At 45.8% G+C, this 25819-nt stretch overlaps 3 protein-coding genes across 3 annotated transcripts in view; all 3 read right to left on the reverse strand.

Annotated features, from left to right (window-relative positions):
• The window catches only part of LOC311368694 (uncharacterized protein), a gene marked incomplete at its 5' end in the record, with an annotated part of 15040 nt that extends 7257 nt beyond the window's left edge, over positions 1-7783 (reverse strand). The window contains 3 exons of the mRNA XM_084487487.1: positions 4473-4653; positions 6950-7071; positions 7394-7783. Coding sequence (XP_084343613.1) covers positions 4473-4653; positions 6950-7071; positions 7394-7783 — 693 coding nt within the window. The remainder of the gene's footprint in view (positions 1-4472; positions 4654-6949; positions 7072-7393) is intronic.
• A 238-nt stretch (positions 7784-8021) lies between these two features.
• On the reverse strand, positions 8022-10425 carry LOC311368859 (protein canopy 4-like). The gene is made up of 6 exons (XM_084487636.1): positions 10303-10425; positions 9807-9933; positions 9473-9569; positions 9224-9346; positions 8920-9037; positions 8022-8642 (listed from the first exon to the last, which is right to left on the reverse strand). Exons 1-6 carry the CDS (start codon positions 10385-10387, stop codon positions 8551-8553), a joined length of 642 nt encoding a protein of 213 aa, XP_084343762.1. The 5' UTR covers positions 10388-10425; the 3' UTR covers positions 8022-8550.
• A 390-nt stretch (positions 10426-10815) lies between these two features.
• rpgrip1 (RPGR interacting protein 1) lies at positions 10816-25318 on the reverse strand (the record flags this gene model as incomplete). The annotated part of the gene is made up of 30 exons (XM_084487488.1): positions 25117-25318; positions 24891-24944; positions 24570-24687; positions 24108-24313; positions 23643-23745; positions 23483-23497; positions 22979-23131; positions 22139-22244; positions 20847-20993; positions 20544-20617; positions 19823-19937; positions 19687-19765; positions 19099-19205; positions 18732-18782; positions 18264-18452; positions 17799-17916; positions 17312-17475; positions 16558-16897; positions 15891-16066; positions 15222-15454; positions 14709-14824; positions 14064-14314; positions 13769-13819; positions 13066-13368; positions 12881-12941; positions 12516-12595; positions 12085-12274; positions 11612-11696; positions 11282-11409; positions 10816-11042 (listed from the first exon to the last, which is right to left on the reverse strand). The coding sequence occupies exons 1-30, from the start codon at positions 25202-25204 to the stop codon at positions 10816-10818; spliced, it is 4128 nt and encodes a 1375-aa protein (XP_084343614.1). The 5' UTR covers positions 25205-25318.
• Positions 25319-25819: the final 501 nt, after the last annotated feature.

Here is a 25819-nt window from a genome sequence, read left to right on the forward strand (position 1 = left end):
GCGTGGAAATGTGTGCCTAAACAACTCAAGTTTATTTGGCCCTAGCGTAGTATTTCTCCCTGCATAAGAGTGCATATGTCCTTGATATTTGAAGGAGAGGTACTTAGGCCTACTAACACCACACACACACACACACACACACACACACACACACACACACACACACACACACACACACACACACACACACACACCACACACACACACACACACACCATTTCCTCCCACGCTATTCCTCCTCACACACAAATTGGCAGAGCTCTTTCCATTAAGGTTTTGTTTAAAACGGCGGAGTGGCTGAGCAGCAGATGGGAATAGAGTGGTTTTAAGTTTTAATGTTCTAATGACGTAGATGCCAGCTTCAGCCGAAGAAAACAAAAATAACTTTCATTAGTGCAGTTTGCTTATGTGTCGAATGAATGCATTTAAAATGTTAACCAACCCCTGGAGTACATGTAAACACCAAATTAGTTTTCTGCGTTGTTATTCTTTTAATTGTATGCCAACACATTTGGGTTCAAGCTATAAACAAGGTTTCTTTAAACAGGGCTCGATGAAATTAATCTCCGTGGTTTATATTCCACGCAACCAGCGGACGCGACTATTTATTTAAAACCGCGGGCTCTATTTATATTGTAACAGCCATGTGGCCCATGGCTGTAAGTCACTTGGATAAAAACAAACACCAAAACTACGAGTCTGTGGTTTCTTGGATTTTGATTCTCTTAAAATAATATTCATCATAATAATAAGGACAACTATTTACTGTGTGACCAAATATTGTGTTTGGGGCGCTAATGTTGATTTATGTGTGCACTGTTCATTAAGCACTAATTGGTATAATTAGGCTGCATTGCTGCGGTAATTCAGATGATGTGGTTAGCCCCCCGAAGCGACGGGTTTCAATGGGTGGATAATTGCATACCAATTGCATCATGTGTGTAATCAGACAGTATGATTATTTACAATGTCAACGTTGGCCCAACACCAATTTTATGAGCGCATCAATATCCGTTCAATCTACTGGCGTTTAAAATGTAGTTAATAATCCTGAATGATGTTCGGTCAAACTCAAGTATAGTGCAGTAGGCCTACTTTAAGCCATTTCAATAGGCAGCTGTGATCTATTAGAATCAGATATTATAAAAACGACAAACAAATAAAAAGTAGTCTACATATACACGCATACATACGCATACAATAATCAAAAATAAAGCTGGCGGGTCCAACACATGTCTTTTAGAATCAACAATAGACTGAATCCACAACGCGGACTATACAGACCCCTTTCGCATATTGCGCCATTCTAGATTTAAATCCAATAAATAGGCTTTACTCCGCAAAGCCCGTGGGGTAATGAAAAAAAGGTAAGGAAAAGTCGACACCATCAATTAAAGGATAAAACGTGTTCCACTCACCATGTGAACCAAAAGTAATCCCTCTCTGCTGAATTGCGGTCATGCGCTTGTCTCAGGCAATAAAGCGACCGCCGCAGGACAACAGCAGCGAGTGTGTGCGGGGGTGCCGGAGTGGGACAGCAGCAACAAGTGTGTGCGGGAGACGAGTCTCGGAGTGGGACAGCAGCAACGAGTATGTGCGGGCGTCCCGGAGTGGGACAGCGGCAGGAGCGGGGCTGAGCGCTGGGATCCGCGTGCGGTAGGAGGCGTCCCATCCCTGACGTAGACATATGAGGCCTACACACACACACACACACACACACACACACACACACACACACACACACACACACACACACACACACACACACACACACACACACACACACACACACACACACACACACACACACACACACACACATCTGCCAACTGGCCTTTAGGCTGGGTACGAGGGAACGACTTGATCTCCCGCCCCTCGGGTTCATTATTGGAAGTGGCGGGCAATTTGACGGAGGCAGGGAGAAAAGGCTGGAGACTTTCGCCGTTATTAGGAGATCCGTGCTCGCCCTGAAAGCATTAACCACCGGCCATTTCTTCAATTAGATCATTGGAGAGGAGGAGAGGGGGGGGGGTGATCTTGTTAATCGACAAGTGGATCGTTCTCAGATGTGCTCGTGCGGAAAAACAAAAACTGATACAGATGGAAAAGGCTACGTGCGTGCGTTTGAGAAAGAGAGAGAGAGAAGTGTGTGTGTGTGTGTGTGTGTGTGTGTGTGTGTGTGTGTGTGTGTGTGTGTGTGTGTTCGCGCGCGTGCGTATTAAAAACAAAGCAAATACTAAGGTAAAGGATAATGGGAAGATTGGGGCACGGCAGAAAAGGGAAAGTTTCCCAGGGAAAACTATAAAACTGATTGATGACTTCCCAGCAGGAATGCTTCCCCCAGGTGTGTGTGTCAAGTAGTTACCGACTCGTTGGGAAATGCTATCCTTGGAAACAGGACAAGTGCAATAAAGTCAATTGAAGAAATGGCACGTTTGCGCGTCAATATCTCCCTCCTTGGCACCGCGAACACAAAGGCGTGTGTGTGTGCAGCTCGCCCCGGGCCAGGGCTGAGATAAGTGTGGGCGTTCAATTATCGATTGGAATAACAAAATGCGTTGGGATACCAAACCGATAGCATAACCTCATCGCCTATAAATTATAGGCTTAAACGATAAACACCGTCAACGGGTGAGGGACGCGGTGCCAGAATGTTTCGCCCCGGAGCGTGTAGGTTTAACAAAGGGAGGTGGAATCATAACAAATAGAAGCGCAATTACACTCATCATGCACTCAGCATCATCCGCCTGTTACGGAACTGCAGCGCATTTCACAAGACAACGGTGTCTGAATTTGACGAATGGCCTCCATAATAAAATATGGAGACCAAATTACAACAACATGGCGTTGTTGTGAGTAAGCCAATGTCAGATAGGCCCAGAGAACCCATAGGAAATATGGAGGATGGATTTGCTCTCATTTCTCTTTATAGGCCTGCTAATGATGATGTGTTTTTATAGGTGTGTGTGTGTGTGTGTGTGTGTGTGTGTGTGTGTGTGTGTGTGTGTGTGTGTGTGTGTGTGTGTGTGTGTTGAAATGTTGTAACTGCATTAAACAGTCAGTTCTCACTTCTGAGGCGCATGAAGTGACCAGAGACGCATATATATATATATATATATATATATATATATATATATATATATATATATATATATATATATACACACACATAACGATTTTCATTCAAAATCGCTTCCCACCACCGGACCCCAGGCCAAAATCGTTATGGGATTTTGTGGCACGCACACACACACACACACACACACACACACACACACACACACACACACACACACACACACACACACACACACACACACACACACACACACACACACACACACACACACACACACACACACACCCCTTTGAGGGAAAATACGAAGACATGTAAACAATCACCCCATTTCTCTTCCCGGGAGTCAGCCAAAGGGCTTCACACATGAGCTAATCTAAAGGTTAAGCGCGATCAGTTGGGACGGGGCCCACATGTCGGAATTAAGTTAGATTGACGCGTTGCGCCTCCGTAGCCGATATGGAATGGACATGGAAACAGATTAAATACTAATAGAATTAAAAAATCATTTATAATTCAATAGCCCTAATCAATAAAGCGCCCCCAGATCAAGCCATGTATATTTAATACACGTCTTATAATAATAAACAATTACAGATGAGGGTTAAATTAATAATATTAACTGGAACAGGCCTCGGAAGGCAGACTCAAATCGGTCGGATTTGGCGCAGGTGTTTGTTTGACGGGGACGAGGTGAGCAGAGGGGTGCCACACACACACACACACACACACACACACACACACACACACACACACACACACACACACACACACACACACACACACACACACACACACACACACACACACACACACACACACACACACACACATCGGAGGCTGCGCACATTCATCGTGGGAAAAAAAAGAATTGAGGCCAAAATAAACAAAATAAAATACAAAAACACAATACAATATTACTTTGGTAATGCTAATAGTGAGGGCCTAATAGTTGCCTATTAGGCTACTAGGCCTACAGGTTACGATTATTAACTCTTGTGGTTAGGCCTAATACAACAGTTGCAGGTTCATTAACCGAAATACAACACCGTAAATACTCTTGAACAATAGGCTCCGTTTTTTTAAGGAATACACCATTAAGGTACATATCGAAATTTGGTTTATTTATGACAATAATAATACTATTAGGCATACTACTGCTACGAATAATAATAATAATAATAATAATAATAATAATATCAACAATAATAGACTAATAATTTAATTAATTAAATAAAGTTGCATACATAACAAAAGGCCCGTTTAAATAAGGATATTTAAACTTGGCCTGACGCTTACGGCTTGCACTATATCACAACATCGATGAACGCATATACAACCAAATGTAACCCTTTGGGAAATTGCAAAAAACAAACGCGACCAGTCCTAGGCCTACCTGTATCTGAGCAGCGCAGTGTGAGTCGGGACTGATGGGAGGTGAGGGCCCCGGAGAAGCAGACAGGAGGCCGGGTGCTGGACTGGAGGAGGTCCCGGTGCTGGTGTACAGTGAGCTCCCTCCCTTGGGACCCCCCGGCTCGAACGGGCCCGTCCGCCCGTCCGCCCGTGGGATGTTGTTACTGGGGAGGAAACACGCACAGCTGGGGGATGAAGCGTCGGACTGGCTGATGTAGCTGCAATCTGTTGGTCATGGACAAGTAGGGTCTACAAGTGTTAAGTTCAGTCCCCGTATCCACGTTGTATGACCAGACAACGAACCATTTTATTTCCTTCAACTCGGCTATATCTCTACATCTTTGCATATTTGACACATTTTTGATCCCAAGTATACTGCGACTTTTTTATAGGCCATTTCCACAAGTTAATTTTAAATCAAAACCGCTGTCAACAAGACGCATCTTTTTTTTAGGCTACATTTTTGGTCCCACATAACGTGTCCCCATCACTAGCGGAGAATCTCGGATTTATTAATTATTATTTGTTTAACGACGCATAGAGTCGGCTATTTCAGAGCGTTTTCGTTCCGTCTTTCCGAGACTGATTATGTGACAAAGAAATTACCCGATAACAGTTCGGAGCTCCGTCTGCTCTGAACTCCAGAGGTTGAGTAGGCCTATATTCCAGGACTCAATCTCAATTACGCACCAGCCAATCAGAGTTAGTTAGATAATTGTCACACATGGAACAATTTAAAATGTTCATTGATTGTCATTGTTTTACAAAATACCAGACCAAAATAAATTAGGCCTAATGATAGTTTAATATATTAACGTTATTCATTCAATAGCCTAATAATTATTTTCGTTGTCTTGGAGGCACTGATTCCAAAATTATTGCCATCATTTATTTTAAATATGAACCAGATTAGGTTTATCGTGACAAAAAAAACAATAGGTAGGCCTAACTATTGTATTTATTACACTTATTCAAGCGAGACATATTCGTGCCCTAAAAATAGATAACCAAATATTTTTTATTTAAATAAGCAGCAGTCAATACTGGAACCAAACGTTTAGATTCATGTTTCCATGGTTGCCAGTCGTCCATGAGAGAGCACAAAGGGGCCCAAGCTGGTCTCCTTATGCCACTCTGGAAATAAACGGAAAAAAGACATAGATCTACAGTTGAATGCTAAACTGGAACAAATAAATAATAAAAAGGCCATTCATCCATTTCAATGGAGCGGTTTCTGTAACGCATGTGGAAATCCATATTTAATACCATTTCGCCGTAGCCTTTGTTTGGTGCATTACTGCCCTCTGGTGGCGGGTCTTGTTTGGTGCATTACTGCCGCCCACTGATGGCGGGTCTTGTTTGGTGCATTACTGCCCTCTGGTGGCGGGTCTTGTTTGGTGCATTACTGCCCTCTGGTGGCGGGTCTTGTTTGGTGCATTACTGCCCTCTGGTGGCGGGTCTTGCTTGGTGCATTACTGCCCTCTGGTGGCGGCTCTTGGTACTTCGAGGGAGAAATGTCTCATCCGTCCCACAGTTCCAACAGACCGACGTGGGGTCCCCGTTTGCTGACCTCCAATTATCTTATGGAGACGAAAGGATAACGTTGCATTGATAAGCTTCCATGCGTTATAAGCTATGTTTTACATTAACAAAACGATTTAAATTATCATAAAGTCTATAACCTTACACCCGCCCATCTGCCGTTGACGCAAGATGGCCATGGGGTACAGGCAGGCCCCTCCTTTCTATAACCTTTTGCCCAAAAAGCTTCTTTTTTTTTTAAAATATCAATAATCTTAGTGTCAGAAATATTTGATTATTATATAAACAGTGAAGTATCAGAATTGAATGGACAGGGGGCAGTAACAACCAGACAATATCCCTAATCTAGTTAGGCTTTACTTACCCCTGGTCGATGAAGAGGTATAGAATGATAAAACTCTCTCCGGGGGCCAGAGGCCACTATGAAACAAACAGTGGTTTGTCTGTCTTAAAAAGCGAATGCGAACCAATGTAGCCTACAATGAGGTGCTTGGGTTTGGTTCTTCTAGATGGAATAGTGTGGTCAACCTAGACAGAGTGAAAGCAGCCACACCTGACCTGAGTTGGGAGGTGGAAGTCCAGACACGGGGAACCACTGGGACCCAGGAGTGTTTCAGGGCACCGCTACTCACCGCATATCTCCTTATGAGGACAAAAACAGAACTACGTCACCCATAATGCATCATCAAGTTTCAAGTCAGTCAGCTTCACCATAGGCCTAGTGATGCAGTCTTCGACACATTTGGAAGTTAATTGATAAAAACGAGTAGTAAGTAGTAAGTAGTACTACTATATGCTGGAGGAGAAATGTTGGTTTAACTTTTATTTTGGCCTAGCACCATTTAGGGTCAATAATAGTATTATACTACAATTCTATATATATATATATATTTTTTTCTTCTTCATTTTTTTACTCACCGTTTATAAATACACTGTACTGGAACAGCCATGGGGGGAGTTGGAGAGAGTTGTCCAGCTACAGACTGAGGAGGAGGAGTGTACACCAGCAGGTTGCTGAAAACAACGTCCTCATCTGTTATCTGGGGAAAAACAAATCCAAAAACATCTCAGTTGAATAAAAAAAAGAAAGTTCCCAATAGTGTAATCGCCTTTCTACTTAGGACCTTTCTGAGGTCAATGGTAGTCAAGTCTAGATTGATTTTAGTGTCATGATCCATCATTGGTTTAGTTTTTTAAACTCACTCACTGTTATGTTTTACATTATCCGCGACAGCATTGTTCAACTCAAACTGGCCATCAGACATGATTGACTAAGATTCTTCATTAAAGAATTTTAACCAAATGTGTAAAACTTCAAACACTTCAAACACTAATTACAATAGTTCTGACTAAAAGTCTTACCATTAGTTTCATGCCACACTCTCCATGCAGGGCTCTGAAGGTGTAAGCCCCCTCTCCACTGAACTCTGCCTGGCAACGGCTCTGTGATTGGACCACAGGCCCAAGGTTCAGGCGTTCAGGGTCAGCAGGGAACCCCAGACCAAAAGCTTCCGCCTTCTCCACCACCACCTCCATACTGTCCTGAAGGCACTTCACCACAACGGAACTCATATGGAGGTTTTCATTGGACTCCGAGGGGGAAACGGTGGTGGCACTGCGGTCTTTAGACTTTGCTTCAAGGGCGGCCAGCTCGGAGAAGGTCATGAAAAGGGACTTTGATTGGTAGCTGTAGCACGCGACCGGCAGCCATTTAAACACCAGCAGGACCACGTGAAGGGAAAGCTGAGCCATTGCAATAGTGAATGGAAAGGTATATCCATTAAGGAAGATCCTTTGACTAAAAGGAACCCGAATGAGAGCAAATGGGATATTTTGGGTTGTTTGACACACCTGAAATCAATCACACACTTAGCAAGCATTTTTTTTAAACTTTTTTTTTAACTTAAAATCACATGGTATTTAGTGTCAGATCAGTTTGACACAGTTGTATATTTGTCATTGCCAGTAACAGTACCACAAAGTGATCATTTTGAAAGGCAGAATAACAAACATTACAAATATAAAAATAATGCATTAATGATGTAAAACTGTACATAATGCATGTGTAAAATAGCTCAGATGAAAATACTGAGCAAAATTATATATATTTAGAAACAGAATACAGAGTTTAAAATAATACTGAAACGGACAACAATAAAAATCTTAAAAAAGTGGCCCAAATGCTTGCATAAAGTAAGGCTACTGTCTGTGCAGGTAAAAAGCCTTATAGGGTTAACGCGATTGGGCTTTAAAAAAAAGACAGCAAATTTATACCTCATGAAAGTTAAAGCTATTGAGCAGTTTGGACATCCGGCCAGGCCAATATTACAACCATGGCTTCTCATGTAAACTCATGTCATCCCTGTTTTAGAGATACTTGTCCCTCTCGGGATAACACTTAGGAAGGGAGGAAGGAGTGAGAACAGGCATGGGCCCAGCCTAGGGTCAAAGGTCAAACAGAGGCATTGTGTTGTGTAGTGTAGTCCGGAGTGTGTTCATCATCATCATCATCATCATCATCACAGCTCCCCTGCGTCATGGGACGTCTTCTCCTCTGCCGCCGCTGCTGCTTTGGCCCCCAGGTCTCCTTTCCACACCTCCTCCAGACACTCTGAGACCAGGAGGAACACAACAGGGTCACATGACAGGAAGCAGGATATAGATCAGGGATGCAGCCACGGATCGGCCACAGATTCCATTGGCCGATAACGGCCAAAATGTGTAATATGGATATCGGGAAATGGTGTGCCAATCGTGTTATTTTATTTTAAAAAATGCATTCAGATTTAATATCAGTTTCGACCTGAAGTAGCTCATGAGTATCGGCAGTGACAGTAATATTATATAATATGTGGGTGTGTACGGGGTTGGGGGGGGGGGGGGTGTACCTAGATCAGAGGCGGTGAGGACGTGCGTCTGACACAGGAACCTTTCCAGTCGCTGGTCCTGGTGATGGAAGTACCAGTCCTCCACCACCTCCTCGTACTCCTCCAGCATCGTCTCACACTGGACGGACACACACACACACACACACACACACACACACACACACACACACACACACACACACACACACCATCAAGAATATACATTACCACATAGAGGTGAAGTCCATGCGGTTGCCAAACACACACATCTTTAGTTACAGACCAATGAAAGGCCTTGATGTTGCCACACCCCCCGTGAACACACCTGTTTCTTCAGGTCAGAGACCTCCACAGAGGGCTCGTCCCACAGCTCGTACGGCAGCCCCAGGTCCACCTTGACCCCCTTGTGGACCAGGTTCTTCAGCGTGGTCATGGTCTGACTGGCACCCTGTCACACACACACACACACACATATACACACACACACACGTTTATCGGCCTCCATTTTTTATGCATTAATGCTTTTGACACACACACACACACACACACACACACACACACACACACACATTACCTTGGCGTAGCGAAGGCTGCCGGGCCGCTCTGCATGGATGTTATACTGAAGGATTCCCTCACAGATGTTGTCCACCGCCTCCGTCAGCCTTGTTTCCCTGGCAATGCAACAGGTCAACAATAAGGCTACCTCATCAATAATGATGAAGTAGTTAATTAATTTAGCATCAGAGTATCAGATGAGTTGAGTTGTTGAGAGAGTTCAGGTCGTTATATTTGGAGGTAAATAAACCTGTATACCATTGATAACTATTACTGGCCAGGGAAGGTGTTCTTCACTTGGAGTTACGGTGAAAACCTTTACCCTGACAGCTATATATATATGGCCAGCTTACGAGGTGTTGTATTTGATCTTGCGCCTTCTTTTGCCAGTGTCCAGCACCTCGCCGAGCTCCAGCACCTCTTTAGATCGGCCAGTCTTCTCCAGCGACGCCTGCAGCTCCATGGTGAGGAACTTACACACTGGTCGAGGAGTAGAGGGGGGATACAGACGAAGCAACTTTAGTAGGAAGGGGCGACGAGGAGGACGTATGTGGCCCAGAGCCATATGACAGCAAGATGAACAGATGCACATCTCCACAGAAAATAAAAACGTTTGCAGTTATCCCATGTCTCTAATTAGTTAGACAGAGATAGAGACATAAACAGAAACACATACCCACACAATAATAATAATACCATTGATTGTTTTATACATGGCGTTTGGTTGCTCGTGTTTCTTTGCGGAACTATTTTGAAGTGAGCCTCTTTCACATTAACACCAGTGTGTGGGTCAAAAAAAAGGGTAGTTCTGGCGATACTTTCTACCTGTCCAAAACTTTAGTGGTTTACCTTCGCATTTGTTCGGCAGTCTCTCGTCCTGGTCTGCCTTAGCGAAACTGCAGACCAACAATATAGTCAACAAAATAAAGCCCATTTCTGCTGTTCCGTTGACAAAAAGAGAAATGAAGAGGACTTGTCCACATAGGCACGTTTGTTACTGCGCATGCGCAGCAGCTGTATTGTAAGGCAATACTAGATGATTTGCGATTGTGATTTAAAGAGCAACGTCGATTGACGAAAAGATCGATCAATAGCTCTGAACGCAATGCTTTATTGACTTGAATTATTTATTAAGTGAAGCGAGATTATCATAAATAATGGACGACAAACAGATAAACACATGGGTAAATTAAACCCAGAAACCAAAATGTATTCCATAAATATACGATTTTATTTGCATGATAAACTTTCTTTTGTAAATCAACATTTTATCATTGCCCAAAAATAAGTTACTAATAAGTCACTATTGAACATTGCTCAGCGATCTATGATTTATACATTTAAACTCACTCTCACTCTTTATTAAAAAAAGTCGCTGTCCTCATCATAATCGTCAACGTGTATCTGAGGTTTTTTCTTCTTCTCCTCTCTCTCCTCTTCCTCGTCCTCGTCTTCTTCAGTGGTCTGGCCTTCGTTCTCCGGCTCCTTCTCCTTGTGAAATTCCCGGTAGATTCCCGTCAGAGCTTTGGCTGCCTCTAGGGACACCTTCAGCTTACCGATAGAGTCCCTCTCCTCGTCCACGCTAACGACTAGAACACATGAGTATTCATTCATTCATTCATACAGTAACTGCAAGACAGAAACATTTCCTTCTTTCAAATGTCTTTAAAGGTCCCATGTTACACCACCAGGTGTGAGAGTGATTAGCCATTAATGACACTCACACCTGGTGGTATAATAAGAGACCTTTTACATGTCTCAACTTTGTCCTCAATGTCAAAAATTTAAAGTGTTATGACTAACGTCACAAATCCATAACAACACCTACTATCGATCTGACGTTCGATGACATCGTTTCCTGTGAGGAGCAGTTCCTGGAGGTCCAGGAAGGCGTGTCCCACATCAACACACTCCTCGTCGTCATCCATTGGCTCACTGACCACGGTGAACTTCAACCTAATTGTGACACACACACACGCACACACACACACACAGACACACACACACATACACGTCATCACAATCAGTGTCTGACACAGAGCTACATCAGCTGTTCCTTGTGTTATGATCCATGATGGATGGGTGGATGATGGGTGGATGGGTGGCTGATGGGTGGATGGGTGGATGATGGGTGGATGGGTGGATGATGGTCCAGTACCTGCCCTGGCTGGGGTCGGTGCCCTCCAGCATGGTGTAGAGATACTGCCTGAGGGGGGCCGACTCTGACCCATCCACATAGATCACTGAGAGAGAGAGACAGAACAGTGAGAGATAGAGAGAGATAGAGAGAGGCAGATAGAGAGCAGTAAGACACGGAGAGCAGAGAGAGAGGGACAGAGAGATGCAGAGAGAGAGCAGAGAGAGAAAGAGAGATGCAGAGAGAGAGCAGAGAAAGAGAGATGCAGAGAGATGCAGAGAGAAGAGAGAGAAAGAGAGATGCAAAGAGAGAGCAGGGAGAGAGAGAGAGGAATCGAGGGAGATAGAACGAGGGTAGGAGGGTGATAAAGACACAGCAAGAGATAGAGAGACAGAAAGAGGCAAAGAGGATAAGATACATTTGTAAAAAATAATATAAGGTGGGTAACTTCGAAGTTAAATATGGGTGAGCGACAGACCCTCCCCCGGCCTCACCTCTCGTGAAGTTGTAGTGGATCTCCTCCCCCAGGGCGGGCTTGCGGAGGGACATGGGTGTCTCCGTCGTCGCCATGGGAACGCCCAGCAGCCGGTACTCCACGTAGACGCGCTGCACCGATTGGTCACGGGCCACATCGGAGGAGGGGCCAAAGGTCAGGGACAGGATCTCCACCCTCAGCTTGTCTCCCTTTAAAAATAACAAAGGTGGAGGTTGAGTCAACACAGGTGGAGGTTCAGTAGACAAAAGGTGGAGGTTCCCCTATGCAGGGGGTTAGGGCATCTTGTTCAAGCTGTTAACATCAGGATTCAAACCCAGAACCTCTCAGGATGAGAGTCAAACAACCCTAGCCACTACTATAGGACTATCCCCCCGGCCCCTCTTTGTATTGGTCTAATAACTCAAGTGAATGATGCTTTGCTTCTTTTACCGTTCTGGTTTCACGCATGGGAGGAATCACGATGTCGTCGCTTGGAGACGAGCCGCTGGACTCGCCGGCTTCGCTGACGACTACGCCCAATTAAACAGACGAAGAAGAAGAGACACGTTCAACACATTACATGGTGGGCAGTATACCTTCCAAGTGTGTATGGCTGGCGATTGTGCCCAAGGCGAGCTAACGTTATAAAAAACACAAATTATTCAATTCCTTTTTCTTTTGGACGCCCTTTGAACTCATCTGGATGGCCATTGGATGTTGTCCTGATGGTTTGACCATCCCTAGGTGCTGGAACGTATGTGTATGGATGTGTAGACTGTATGGATGAGCCTGCTGTGTGTACTGTCAGTCCTTACCCCGTTCCTCCCCTTCCTGCTCCTCCTGGTCCATGGACCCCTGCTCCAAGATGCTGACGTCCTGATGAGAGAGAAGCACCGCAATGTCATCTATCACCGCAACACCATGGAAGGCGTTCCCATCATCGTTTTCCCCCATCCCCCCTCCATCGTTTTAACTAGTAGGAGTGAGCATGAGTTTGTACCTGACTCCTTGCACCGCTGACGCAGCTCGTAGAAGACTGTGTGGAGTCTCCGCGAGAGAGCTCCAATCTCCCTGAAGGGATTCTCCCGGACTTCCTGGAGGTGGCGCGAAGGGGCGCGGCCTGGCGCTGCTCAGAGGCCAGTGGGGGCGTGTCCGGGTGGCGAGGGCAGTCAGGTGATCTCTTGGTGGTTCGCTTCCGGCTGGGCGGTGGCAGGGGCGTGGGCGTGGGCGATGAGGTCACGGTGGCGGGCCGGACCAGCGGACTCTCCTGGGGTCGTCTCAGCTTGACCGGCGCCTGTCGTTGCTTTGGGTGAATGTGGGCGGGGCAACACGGTTTACGTTGACATAGCTGTTTACCAAACACTTTTTTTTTTGCCTGAATTATGATCATATGCTAATGGTACACCCAATGCTATATATGACATACAGAAGTGGGTGGATGCTTTTAAGAAGTGCAGCAATACAGTGGGAATGTGACCGTGAATTATATTGAGAATGACAATTAAGTATAAGTACTATAATGTATTTGTATGTATTTTAGATTGTGTTCAGTTTGTTGGGGTATCTTGTATTTTTCAGCTTTTTTAAAATGTCTACATGGCTCTCTTGTAAAGATAGTTTCTAATCGACATTGAGCCACACAAGAGTGACAACTAAGGAGTTGTGAGGTGTGTGTGTGTGTGTGTGTGTGTGTAGCTTAATACCTGAGGTTCGGAGACCACTGCTATGGCTTCTCTTGGCTCAACTGTATGGATCTATGACAGAGAAAATATTTTATATCAAACTTCTAATTTATTTTGACGGTTAGTGTATCTTGCCCAGCTGCACATAGTCTGTGCACACATTGGGATCAAACCCAGAACCTTTCTAGGAAGCAAACCTTCTAACCCCTAGATAGACCATCATTCCCTTCCAACAAGATCCTGTTTGACATAAAGCTTCTGTATTTTACTGTATTTTTACGGTATTTTGCCGTGTTTACGTGGTGACCCGTCTCACCTTGACCCTGGGTTTGGCCACCGGTCTCTGGATCTCCTCCCGCTCCTCCTCCCTCCCCCTGGTCTCCCTCTGCTGGCTCTCCTCGGTACCGCCGTCGTGTCTGTACGTCTCTCGCTCCGTCTGCTGCGACCAGGGCGTGCCCGCACCGGCGGCTGTGGCGCCCCCCGGTGGTTGGAAAGGGTAGCGCCATTTGAGGAGCACCCGGACCACACCGCGCGGCCCGCCGGCAGCGTCTCTCAGGACGTAGTCGCCTGGCGGGAGGGGAGAGAGAGAATCACAGAGAGGTGAGCCACTTCTTCTAGTGCTGAGGTTTAGTAAGATCATAGGATGTCTATTTGGGAACAAGGCTGATTAGTGTTTTAAGTGCTGTGTATGGAGGTCTCATCGTTAATTGATTCCCTTTTTGCTGTCTTTTTGTCACATTTTGTCACGTGTTTGCCCTTTGTATATTTGTAGGGTGTGGTAAGTCTTGCTGTCCATGTGTTTGTATGCTGTATATCTGTAATATCATAGCCTTTTGACGCCACAATCAAACATCAAACATTGGTTCTGCAGACGAACCTGAGCTATAACAAAATGGAACATTTAGTGAAAATAAGGAGTTCAATTCAAATAAGGGTTGAACTCTGACTTCTCCACCCCCACCTCGGATGTCCCTGCCTGTGGCCAGGCTGCGGAGGGGCACGGGGGTCTTGGCCAGGTAGATGGGCGGGACCTGGTCGTCGCTGTCGTCAAACACGTACACCCACAGACTGCCTGAGCTGGAGAGACCGTTCAAACATGATGTTACAGTTCTCAGAGGAAAGCCCTGCATAGTGATAATAAGAGTTAGGGTTAGGGTTAGGGTTCGGGATAGAATCGAGAGTTTTAAATTGTTTTATTGTTCATATTCTTTGCACTTCTAGCTACTGTGCAAATCTTTGATAAATACTTTTTTCTTTACTTTCTTACTTCACGCTCTATTTAGGTTATCCAGCAACTCATCTCCTAGCAACCACTGGTACAATATATTTACTTTGCATTGTCTTTAAAATAAAAACCTTATCGAAAGAAAAAATAGTAAATAAATAATGTCCACAGTTATCTCTCAATATGGTATAAAAGTACCAACAACATTTTAGCCAACTTTTATTTCTTGGAGCCCCTGACCCCGTCTACCTGAGGTACTGCAGGACGTCGGGCGTGACCGCCAGCGGGTAGCTCACGGTGTCGTTGAACGCGGGGTCGGCGCAGCACTGCACTGTGGGCGACACGTGCGGCGGCAGGTCGTAGAAGCGGTACGTCATGTAGGCGTCGGGAAGTAGTCCCGGCCACCGGGCGCTGAGGCCCACGCAGCGCTCCACCGCGATCACCAGCTCGTTGGGTATCCCTCCGCCGTGGTCAAACAGCTCCTAGGTGAAGGGAGACAGTCATTGATTAAAGTAGATTAGAGCAGTTATTTAGTTGATTAGAGTAACGTTAAAGGCAGAGGTGAGCAGCATGCAGGGTTTTCATGCCTCTGTACCCACCAAATACTTTGTTAAGCTAAATAAGTAACATGTAAGATAATTGATATAATATGTATATTGTTCTTGATCACATTCTTCCCCCTTTCAGTCTTCAGACACATTTCAAGGTTTGTCCTGTCCTGCTGTCTCATTTTGTCCAAAGAAAATATGCGTGTGTGTGTGTTTGTTATGATGTATTTGTGACGACCCACTGCAAGCCACTTAGGGGTTGGCCACAAATCCAAACAAATCTAACTTTTCTCCGGTAAGGATTGCCATGTTAACAGAATGATAAGAATCGCAAATTTCAAATAATGACTGAATCTCTGTGGACTTTTACCCCGGGTGCGACGTCCTGCCAGCCCACGAAGAGTTGCCTGGCGCCGGTCTGCCTGGCGCCAGTCTGCGTGGCGGAACCCCTGAACATCATCCTGTCCGCCGGGACATCCACGGGCTCCGCGGGGGGGTACAGACGCACCCAGTAGTCGACCACGCCCACGATGTCCCCCTCAGAGCCTAGAGAATCGAGAGGGAGACACAGGGAGAGGGAGGGAGAGACACAGAGAGAGGGAGGGAGGGAGAGACAGAGGGATGGAGAGACAGAGAGAGAGAGGGACAGAGAGAGAGGGAGCGAGACACAGAGAGAGGGAGGGAGGGACAGAGAGGGAGGAAGGGACAGAGAGAGGGAGGGACAGAGAGAGAGGGAGCGAGACACAGAGGGAGGGAGGGACAGGGAGAGATTTTTTATTTTAAACAGCCTTGGCTATCCAAATGGTTATTTTTCAATGGCAATAAATTATAAGGTGTATCATTATATCATTATAAGGTGTATTCAAATAATATATAATGCTTATAAACGTAGTCAGATGAGATAAGATGGTAAGCCTACTTAATCAATCCCTGATCGGTAAATCCGGATATCACCGCAGAAAGCACCCAGTGAAAGTAGGAGAGATGCAAAAGTACCACGACAAAAAGTACTACAACCAACCAACCCGCCTCCTCACCGGTCACACTGACACTTCCAGCCAGCCGCTCGCCTCTCCTCTCCAGCGCCCCCGCCAGCCCCATCCACCCGCCGCCCAGGGTGAGGAACCGGACCCCGCCCGTCGTCTGGTGCAGCTCCACCCTGACCCCGGACCCCCCTCCGCCGCGGCCCCCCAGCCGGGCCAGGTCGCGGGCCGACAGGGCGTAGCGGGACGTGAAGCCGTAGCTGGGCCGGGGCCCCGAGACCAGCGGGGTGCAGTGCACCTCGTAGTCCAGCAGGGCGTAGGTGCAGAAGGTGACCGGGTCCTGGCCCGGGGCCCCCCCCAGGGCCCGGAGACCCCCCGGGGTGAAGGTGGCGTCCTGAAAGGGGGGGGGGTGGGAGGAATGTGTGAGCTTAGCTCGTATGATGTGTATTCACGACGGTAACACACAGGATAGTGATGTACTATGGGCTGGGGGCCCCAACCTCTTTTTGGGGCCCATGATCATATATTTTATGTTTTGATAAATTTAGCAACCTTTACTTCTTTTGTTTTTCATCCTCTGCCTGTCATATCGATGTCCCAAAGATTAGTAGTAGTCTACCAGTGGCTTCGAATCACTAGGCATTAGTCATTAGTCTGTTTGTATTTCAAATATTCTATATTTTTTTCATAGTCATAAAATATTGGCATAAGCCTGAGGGTGTTTGACTCCCAGTCAAAAGTTTCTACATCTAAAGATTCAAAGCAGTGCTGAATATAAATATTTTTATAAATATAAATTTCTCTGGACCTTCAGGTGAATCTCCAACATGGACTCCCCCGGCCTGAGCTGGGAGAAGGCGGTGTCGTCCTCGATGGGCTGAACCACCTCTTGGTCCCCCCCCGGCCAGGTGTACTGGATTGGTATGCTCCGCTTGTAGTTCCTAGGGCTGTATGCTAATTCTTTCAGTTGGGCTTCGGGGGGGAGATAAAAAAGTCAACACTCAGTCAACATATTGAATATTTCAGACTCGCTTTTATTCCTCATTAGTGCTACCAAGGATGTTATGTGTTATATTTACACTTTACTGCTGACAAAAAAATATTTTTAGGTTGAACAATCTAACGTTTATATTTCAACATGTCAAGTTAGGTGTAATGACGACACACTCTGGAATTTGTATTACGAATTCCCAATTCCTAGGCCCACCTTGTAAACAGAGAAGGACATGTGTGTCTTTAACTGTGTTTTTTCCACGGGAGAAATTCACACTATCTATATGTATACATATGTTTACCTTGTAGGGTGTTGATCTGAAGAGCCCTCTTGGACAGCAGTTTGTCTTTCTCCCCCACTCTCCTCCTGCTCTCGTCCCTCTCTGTCTCCCTCTTATGGTTCACAGTGTCCAACTCCTCCTAGGGAGGGAAGCGAGGGAGGGAGGGAGGGAGAGAGGGAGGAGGGTTTCTGTATAAATATGATGTATATTTGTAATGTATTTAAAGGTACATTATGATGTTTTTTAACATCATATATTAGGTCTTGATGTATATTTAGAATGTATTTATAAGAACATTATGATATATGAAATACACCTACAGCTATACTCCACCTGCTGGCCAGTGCTGATGTATATTTGTAATGTATTTAAAGGTACATTATGATGTATTTTAAAATCATATATTAGGCCAGTTTTGATGTGTATTCACAATGTATTTAATAAGAACATTATGATATATGTAATACATATACAGTTATATTCCACCTGCAGGCCGGTGGCGATGCGGTGCTCCAGCAGCAGCAGCTCCCTGGTCTTGCTGAGCTCCATCACGGTCTCAGCGTGGGCGGCCTGTACCTCCCCCAGCGCCTGGCCGGGGTCTCCCCCGCCGCCGCTGCCCCCCACATCCTCCAGGAAGACCAGACCCTGCCGGCCCTCCTGCTGCAGCCTGAACGCCTGGCCATGGCGGAGGGGGATAGAGGGAGACATTACATTACATTACCTTACATTACATAACATTACACTACATAACATAACATAACACAATAGAATAGTAGGGACGAGCACAGGTGTATCTTGTGTTAATTAGCATGGAACTAGCATGCCTACAGACCCATAATGAATTTAATCAGCTACACCTATTTTCTATCACACCTCAGCGATAAAGGCCTATACACACAAATACACATTAACACACGCATGCACACACAAACACACATCTTTTTTTGGACAAACCTTGATCTGCAAGAGGGTTTCACTCAGGTCCTCAACACTCATGTCAAACGCCTATAGGAGAAGGCAGGCACAGCGTCATCAATATCTGGCAAACATATCTAAAATGTTCATATTTGTTAATTTAGCCTACATGTTGGTCTAAAGCAACTTCAAGCAATTTTGGCCAAGATGAGGCTTTTCAATAAACAGGTTCTTTAGAGAATCATCAGCAAGGTGTATAACTTCAACTTAATCATCAGAGATAAAACACAAGAGCTAAAATCAATAAATAAGCGGCAATGATCTGTTTACGCGATGATCTTGAAGCTTGATAGATCCACCTCTTCGGGCACAAAAGATCCAAAGATGAAAGATGTCTTTCACACACCTGACTGACTGAGTCCAGCTGGGTCTGGAGGAAGGTGACTTGTTCATTGGACAGCTGGAGCTCCTGGTGTAGAAGATCAGGTCTCTCCTTAGGAAGCTCAGATGAACCTTAAGATGACAGAAAGGGTTTAGATCAAAGTTTTGATTAATAATCAATTAGTAGCCTAACTCTTGAATTTATAACTGAACTTAGAAGGCAATATTTAATTGTTAAAATGAGTGTTAAATAGCGCTATCTTCCAACAGCCATCACTGATATAGTGTATTGATATAGGCAGTATTCACATGGGTGTATGTAGGCTATATTCATACATTAATAACTTATTAACATGTTATATATGAACATGAACATGAACAAATATGAATATGTGTATTCCACCTGCAACCAAGTGACGATATGTAGGCCTATTTAGAAAGTAAGATTTATAAACATTTACATGCCACAGCAAATGTGTAATCGCTTGAGAACTGAAACTCTGGTAAAACCACCAAACTTTTACATTGTTATTAGCAGAGAAAAACAAGTTTATGTTTATTCTATCGCATAAAGTGTTTTCAAGGATTATAGCTACAATTGCTTGTCCCTTACCTCTTCCACTTTGCCTCCATTCCTCTAACGCCTCCTTCTGCCCTCTCAGTCTCTCCATCTCCTCCTCCAGCATCCTTCTCTCCTCGGTCATCAGACGGATTGTCTCCTCCTGTCTCTGCAGCTCCTTCTCCCTTTCCCCCTCCTTTCTCCTTTTCTTCAAGATTTCTTCGCTCCCATTTGGGTCGACTTCCTCTGTGCCGCCGTCGTTTTGTCCATGTGGGTTTTGGCGCCCTCCTCTGGCTGATAATGTACTGCAGGGACAGAAGGAGATAGATATGTGCATCGCAATATGTCGATATAATGTCAATATTGTGAGGTAAGAATATTAATATTTTAGGATTCTCGACATGGTAATATTATTGTCTATCATTAACAAAATATAAAATAAAAGTATTGAATTAACCTGTGAAGTACCCTATTCTACGTGATATACATCTCTACAGGGGTAGTACATCAGAATGCATCATTGTAACTTTTGTTTGTAGTACGCCTCTTGAGGGGACTCAAGAGAGTGGTACTGTAAAATCCTAAATCAACCTAAATATATAACAAATATAATACAGTATATTTGTTTTGCCACTTCTCGCCCGAGAAACCCTGTGGCAAACACAACAACAACGTCTTATATATTGACAAATTGACAAATATATTGACAAATCATTTCACGATTAATTGCTAAACAACAACTTAAAATGAAAAGCTACAAAAATAATAACTAACATTCAAACACTCCTATGCTTCCAAAATGGGGGGCGGTCATTGCGAGGTGACGTTGCGATGACCACACCCAATAGATCCTGAAACTGGTCCTTTATCTCAGTACCTCCTCCCAGCATGAAGAACTGTGTGTTGCGTACCTCTGCAGTAGGCTGTCATAGCTCTCCTTCAGCAGACTCCTTTCTCCCTCCAGGTCCGATATTCTCTCCTGGCGCTGAGTGACACACACATCCACGTCATGTTAGGCGACTTTAGAACCTTTGAAGTAATGTGTGTGTGTGTGTGTGTGTGTGTGTGTGTGTGTGTGTGTGTGTGTGTATGTGTATGTGTGTGAGCCCATGTATGTGTGTGTGTGCCCAAGCGTGTGTGTGTGGCCATGTCGGTGTGTGTGTGCATGCGTGTGTGCATGTGTGTGTGTGTGTGTGTGTGTGTGCGTGGCTGACCTCCTGCAGGGTCTGCATGGCCAGTGCGGCGGTGGTGAGCTGTCCCTCCAGGCCCAGGGTGCGTTTCCTCTCCCTGCTCAGCTCCTCGCTCAGCTCCTCCAGCCGGCCCAGCAGGGCCCCCTGGCTCTGCTGCGCCCCCCGCTGGCTCTGAGGAGGCGTTACACGCGTTAGTACACACAGTCACATTGATACACACGTCAAACGTTGATACACAAACACAGTTACAGGAACACATTGATATACATGTCATACGGTAATACACACACACACACACACACACACACACACACACACACACACACACACACATATTAATACACACATACGTTAATACACACACCCACACACACACACACACACACACACATACATTGATACACACATATGTTAAATCAAACATTAATCACATTAATACACCCATACGTTAATACACACACACACACACACACACACACACACACACACACACACACACACACATTGATTCACGTTCATACAAACTCACATTAATACATCCACACACATTAATAGATACGTTACGTACATTTATACACACACATACCCACTTATACACAAATCATATCTTAATACTCACACACACTTACAAATAAAAAACAAAGCTAAAACAAAGCTAAAAACACAAAATTGAATCCACAAAAACACACATTAATACACACAACATACGTTAATAAGAACACACACAAACACACACAACTTAATACCTGAACGCACAGAAATACGGACACACATTTATACACACATCATAAGTCAATACACACACACGCACACATGCACTCATGCACACTCATGCACACACACTATGCCATCCTTGGATTTTCATATTTACGTAGACAGCTTAGTGTGCTGAGCATGAGTGTGTGCGACGTGTGTGTCAGTGTATTGCGCTTATGTCTGGGCTCTCACCTCCTCCAGCTGGTTTTCATAGGCCTTCAGGGGGGAAGGGGCCAACATTTATGTTTATATATGGCATGTTTGACATGAAACAGAAAACCAAGCTGGCTTCATCTCTAACCAGAACCCTTTGCTATGGACACCATCCAATACAATGGAATCATGGAGTCGCTGTTTTGTTGAGTGAATGAATGAATGAACGGATGGATTTATGAATAAATAAATGAGTGGTGGTATGGACCCATTGGAGCATGAATGAATGAATGAATGAATGAATGAATGAATGAATGACTTGATGGATGACCAAATGAACGGCTTGATGATTGGATGGATGGATGGATGCATGAATGAATGAGAGAATTAGTGGATGAATGACTGACCTCTTGCAGGTCGTGGAACTTCTCCTGTGTGACTCTCAGGGCGGTGGTCTTCTCCGTCAGCTGTTTCTGGAGCCTGATGAGGTCCACGTTGTCTCTGATGGTCGACCTGACAGCCAGACACATCACCACTTAATACTCCTGCTAGTGCTGCTGGTGCTGCGTAGCATAGCAAGTAGGTAGGCAGGCCTTTCATTTATGCGCGTCGAAGCATCATCGATGTGTTATCTTCACTAGTTGAGTCTACTGAAAGCATCCGCGATGGTACATAGAAGTGCAGACATAAATACAGACACGCTGCATTGGCCTTTGGGTCGTACGTTAACCTCACCACCATTTTGGAGATGCCAATACTGTGCTGTAAACAAATACAAGCAAATGGGGGAGCGGCAGGTTTTCTGGATCAAAAGCACTATAACGTCTCAATTTGTCAACCAATTTCAATGAGCCGTTATTGTTTGTTTATTGACTTCATGATCCACGTGGAGTAAAACAAATGAATAAATGTACAGCATATATATATTCTATAGAAAAAAATGGATAGGAAAAAATGATATAATGCGAATATAAAAAGGACTCATTGAAATCTGCAGAGAAACGTAAACGTTGAGTTGCTTTCTATCCAGAAAAAACAGCAGCTCCCTTGTACGTTCTTTACAGGCCGGTCTTGGCCTGTCCAAAGTGACGTTGACGCATCACAGCCACCGGTCGAAGCAGTCGAAGCAGTCAATGCAGCGTCTATGTCTCTGCTTAAAAAGCAGCACAGCCTTAATTTGTGTTACGAGCGACAGCGACGATCGATGACCGACCCCTCTGAACAGGCTCTATGGCCGGTCTCCCCACCTGTGTCCCTGGGCCTGCTGCCTCCTGGCTCCCCGCGTGGCCTCGTCCACCTCGTCCACCTCCCTCTCCTTCTCCTGCAGCTTCTCCCGAAGCGCCTGCACCGCCGCCTCTAGCTCCACCACCTGCACCTGCTGGCTCTCCACCACACTGGACCTGGTGGGGGTGGTGGGGTGTGGGGGTGAGGGCGTGGTGGGTGGAGGGTGGAGGTGGGTGTGATGGAGGTAGGGTTGAGGGCGAGGGTGTGGTGGATGGAGGGTGGAGGGTGGAGGTGGGTGTGATGGAGGTGGGGTGGGTTGTAAAGGTGAAGGTGTGATGAATGGAAGGTGGAGGTGCGTGTGATGGAGGTAGGGTGGAGGTGAGGGTGTGTTGGAGGTAGGGTGGTCACAAGACCAGTAAATAGAGGAGAGAATGTAGAGAGATGGCCCATAGTTGTAGTCATCATTTGAGGGTTTGATAGTGGGGATATTATGACTCTCAGGTTGTGTGTGCAGGTGCCTCCCTCACCTGAGCAGTGAGTGTCTGTCCATGAGGAGAACAAAGAAAGACAAAAGAGGTTAATCATCCAAAACACAGAAGGACACAACAGCAACGTGCACACACACACACACACACACACACACACACACACACACACACACACACACACACACACACACACACGTACAGTCTCTCTATCTCCCCCCGGGGGTCCTCCTGGGTGGCGCCGTAGCGGGGCGGGGCTGTCTGGGCCGCCCTCCTGACTCCGCCCTCTCCGTCCGCTCCACGAACTGCGACAGCAGAAAGTCACTACGTCAAGACACTGATTGGATGTTGGTTGTCATCCATCCATCCACCAAACATCCACCGACCCACCATCACAGAGAAACACACCGATAGGCAAACAGACAGAAGATACAATGTTTGCTTGTAATACTATTATTTCTGTAATAGATGACACCCATTTCACTCCTCAGTCCCTGAAAGGAGGGACCCCCCACTCTGCGTTCCTTCTCAAGGTTTCCTCAATGATAATAATGTTTTTCTTCCTTGCCCTTTGGGGGGCTAAGGTCAGGGGGCGTCATAAATATATGCTCTTTGACGCTGTACCTGTGATTAAGGGGGTACACAGACAACATGGACATGACCTGACCTCTGCCCTGTCTGTAGTGGCTGCGGCCCCCTAGGTCCAGGAGGTGTTGGCGGGCCAGGCTGAGTTTGCTCTGCAGCACCCCCTTCTGGCCTTCCAGGGTGGCCACGCGCGTCTCCAGGTCCTGGATGGTGGCCTCTGTGTCTCTCTCCCTGAGCGTCTCGGCCCCGCCACGGGACTCCCGCAGTCGCATCAGCCTGGTGGAAATCCTGGGAACCGGGGTTTGGGGTTTGGGGTGAGAGGGGTGTAAAAAAGCGTTGTTTTTTTAAAATTAGATTTGTATTCCTTTGGTCAATGCTGTTTCTCCTTAGCATCAGCTTCTGTGTGTGTGTGTGTGTGTGTGTGTGTGTGTGTGTGTGTGTGTGTGTGTGTGTGTGTGTGTGTGTGTGTGTGTGTGTGTGTGTGTGTATAACTTGCGTAGCCTCAGCTCCTGGGTGTGTGTGTGTGTGTGTGTGTGTGTTTAACCTGCGTAGCCTCAGCTCCTGGGTGCGTGTGTGCTGCCTCAGCACAATGTTCTCCTCCTGCAGGCGGAGACACTGGTCCTCCAGTTGGTCCCGGGGAACCCGGAGCAGACGCTGGCGGTCTGATAGAGAAAGAGAAATAGAAGAGAAGAGAAGAGAGACAGACCGACAGAAAGACAGGCAGGCAGACAGACAGACAGAGTGAAACATTGGATAATTCAAATCTGTATTGGTAAAATAAGTAATTTGTCTAAATGATCAGGGCAGGCACTGTGTAGTCTAATCTATTGTGGCTCAGTTTCAGCCGATCTTAAGTAGATTTCACCTTTAATCTTCATGATTTGGGGTTTCTTCCATGGTTTCAGGTCACGGACCGAGTCTGAGGACAGACCAGATCACTGTAGCTTAGCCTAGCTTAGCTTAGCATACATCCATTGTTCATTTTAGTGTTATAGTTCATTTCAAATCATAGCCAAACACAATCATGGCTCCAGTGAAAAGGTTTGGCCGTGTGTGTGTGGGCACGCCGGCCCACACACACACACACACACCTGGGCCGCTGGGCATCAGTCCCCATCTCGTCAGCCCCACATCCTTCACAGGGAGGTCCCCGGCGGTCTCGTCCACCACCGGTGACATCACAGCGGGCCGGCTGGGACACAGCCAATCAACAGGCTTCCTCAAACTGCTGTCCAATCAACAGTCCTATAGCATCGTAGGACAGATCTTGATGTTGAATCTAGGGAGGGTGAAGGAATAGAGCGATGAGATAAGATATTTAAACCCCCCGCCGGGATATTTGCTGTCACAACAGAACGTACAGAGCAGCAATACAAATGAAGAGCTACCTGCTTTCTGTCTACACTTCAGGAATGAACACAATAATGTCAACAATCAATGCAACCAAACCAGAAAAGGTTGTCCGTGTCTATATGGGTTGCAATTCAACTTGCAAGCAGACACATATCCAAACGAACAGTGATTTTAAATACATCATTACTGAGCAGGTAGGGGTGAGGGAGCCACTTGCTCTACAAGGGTCCTACAGGGTCAGGCTGCGGCCATCGGGGATCAAACTTGGTACATTTTCCATTGGGAGTCATGAACCATAGCTGACAAATGACCCAGCCCCGTCACAAAAACCTAGACGTTCACAAAACGCACAGAATCATAAAGTACTTACAGAATCTGAGCATCCGAACAGAAGCGTCTCTAAAACGTTGCCTGTGTGTGTTCTGTCTGCCTCATATCCTT

The sequence above is a fragment of the Micromesistius poutassou genome (assembly GCF_964030765.1).
Source record: "Micromesistius poutassou genome assembly, chromosome: 23".
NCBI classification, from domain to species: domain Eukaryota; kingdom Metazoa; phylum Chordata; class Actinopteri; order Gadiformes; family Gadidae; genus Micromesistius; species Micromesistius poutassou.

Excerpts from the sequence above, each read along its gene's own strand:
- LOC311368859 (XM_084487636.1), bottom strand. The coding sequence starts at position 10,387 with ATGGGCTTTATTTTGTTGACTATATTGTTGGTCTGCAGTTTCGCTAAG. Across the intron at positions 9,347-9,472 it reads GCAGCCTTCGCTACGCCAAG|GGTGCCAGTCAGACCATGAC; the intron begins GTAATGTGTGTG and ends TGTGTGTGACAG. Across the intron at positions 8,643-8,919 it reads CCTCACCGCCTCTGATCTAG|AGTGTCTGGAGGAGGTGTGG; the intron begins GTACACCCCCCC and ends TCCTGGTCTCAG.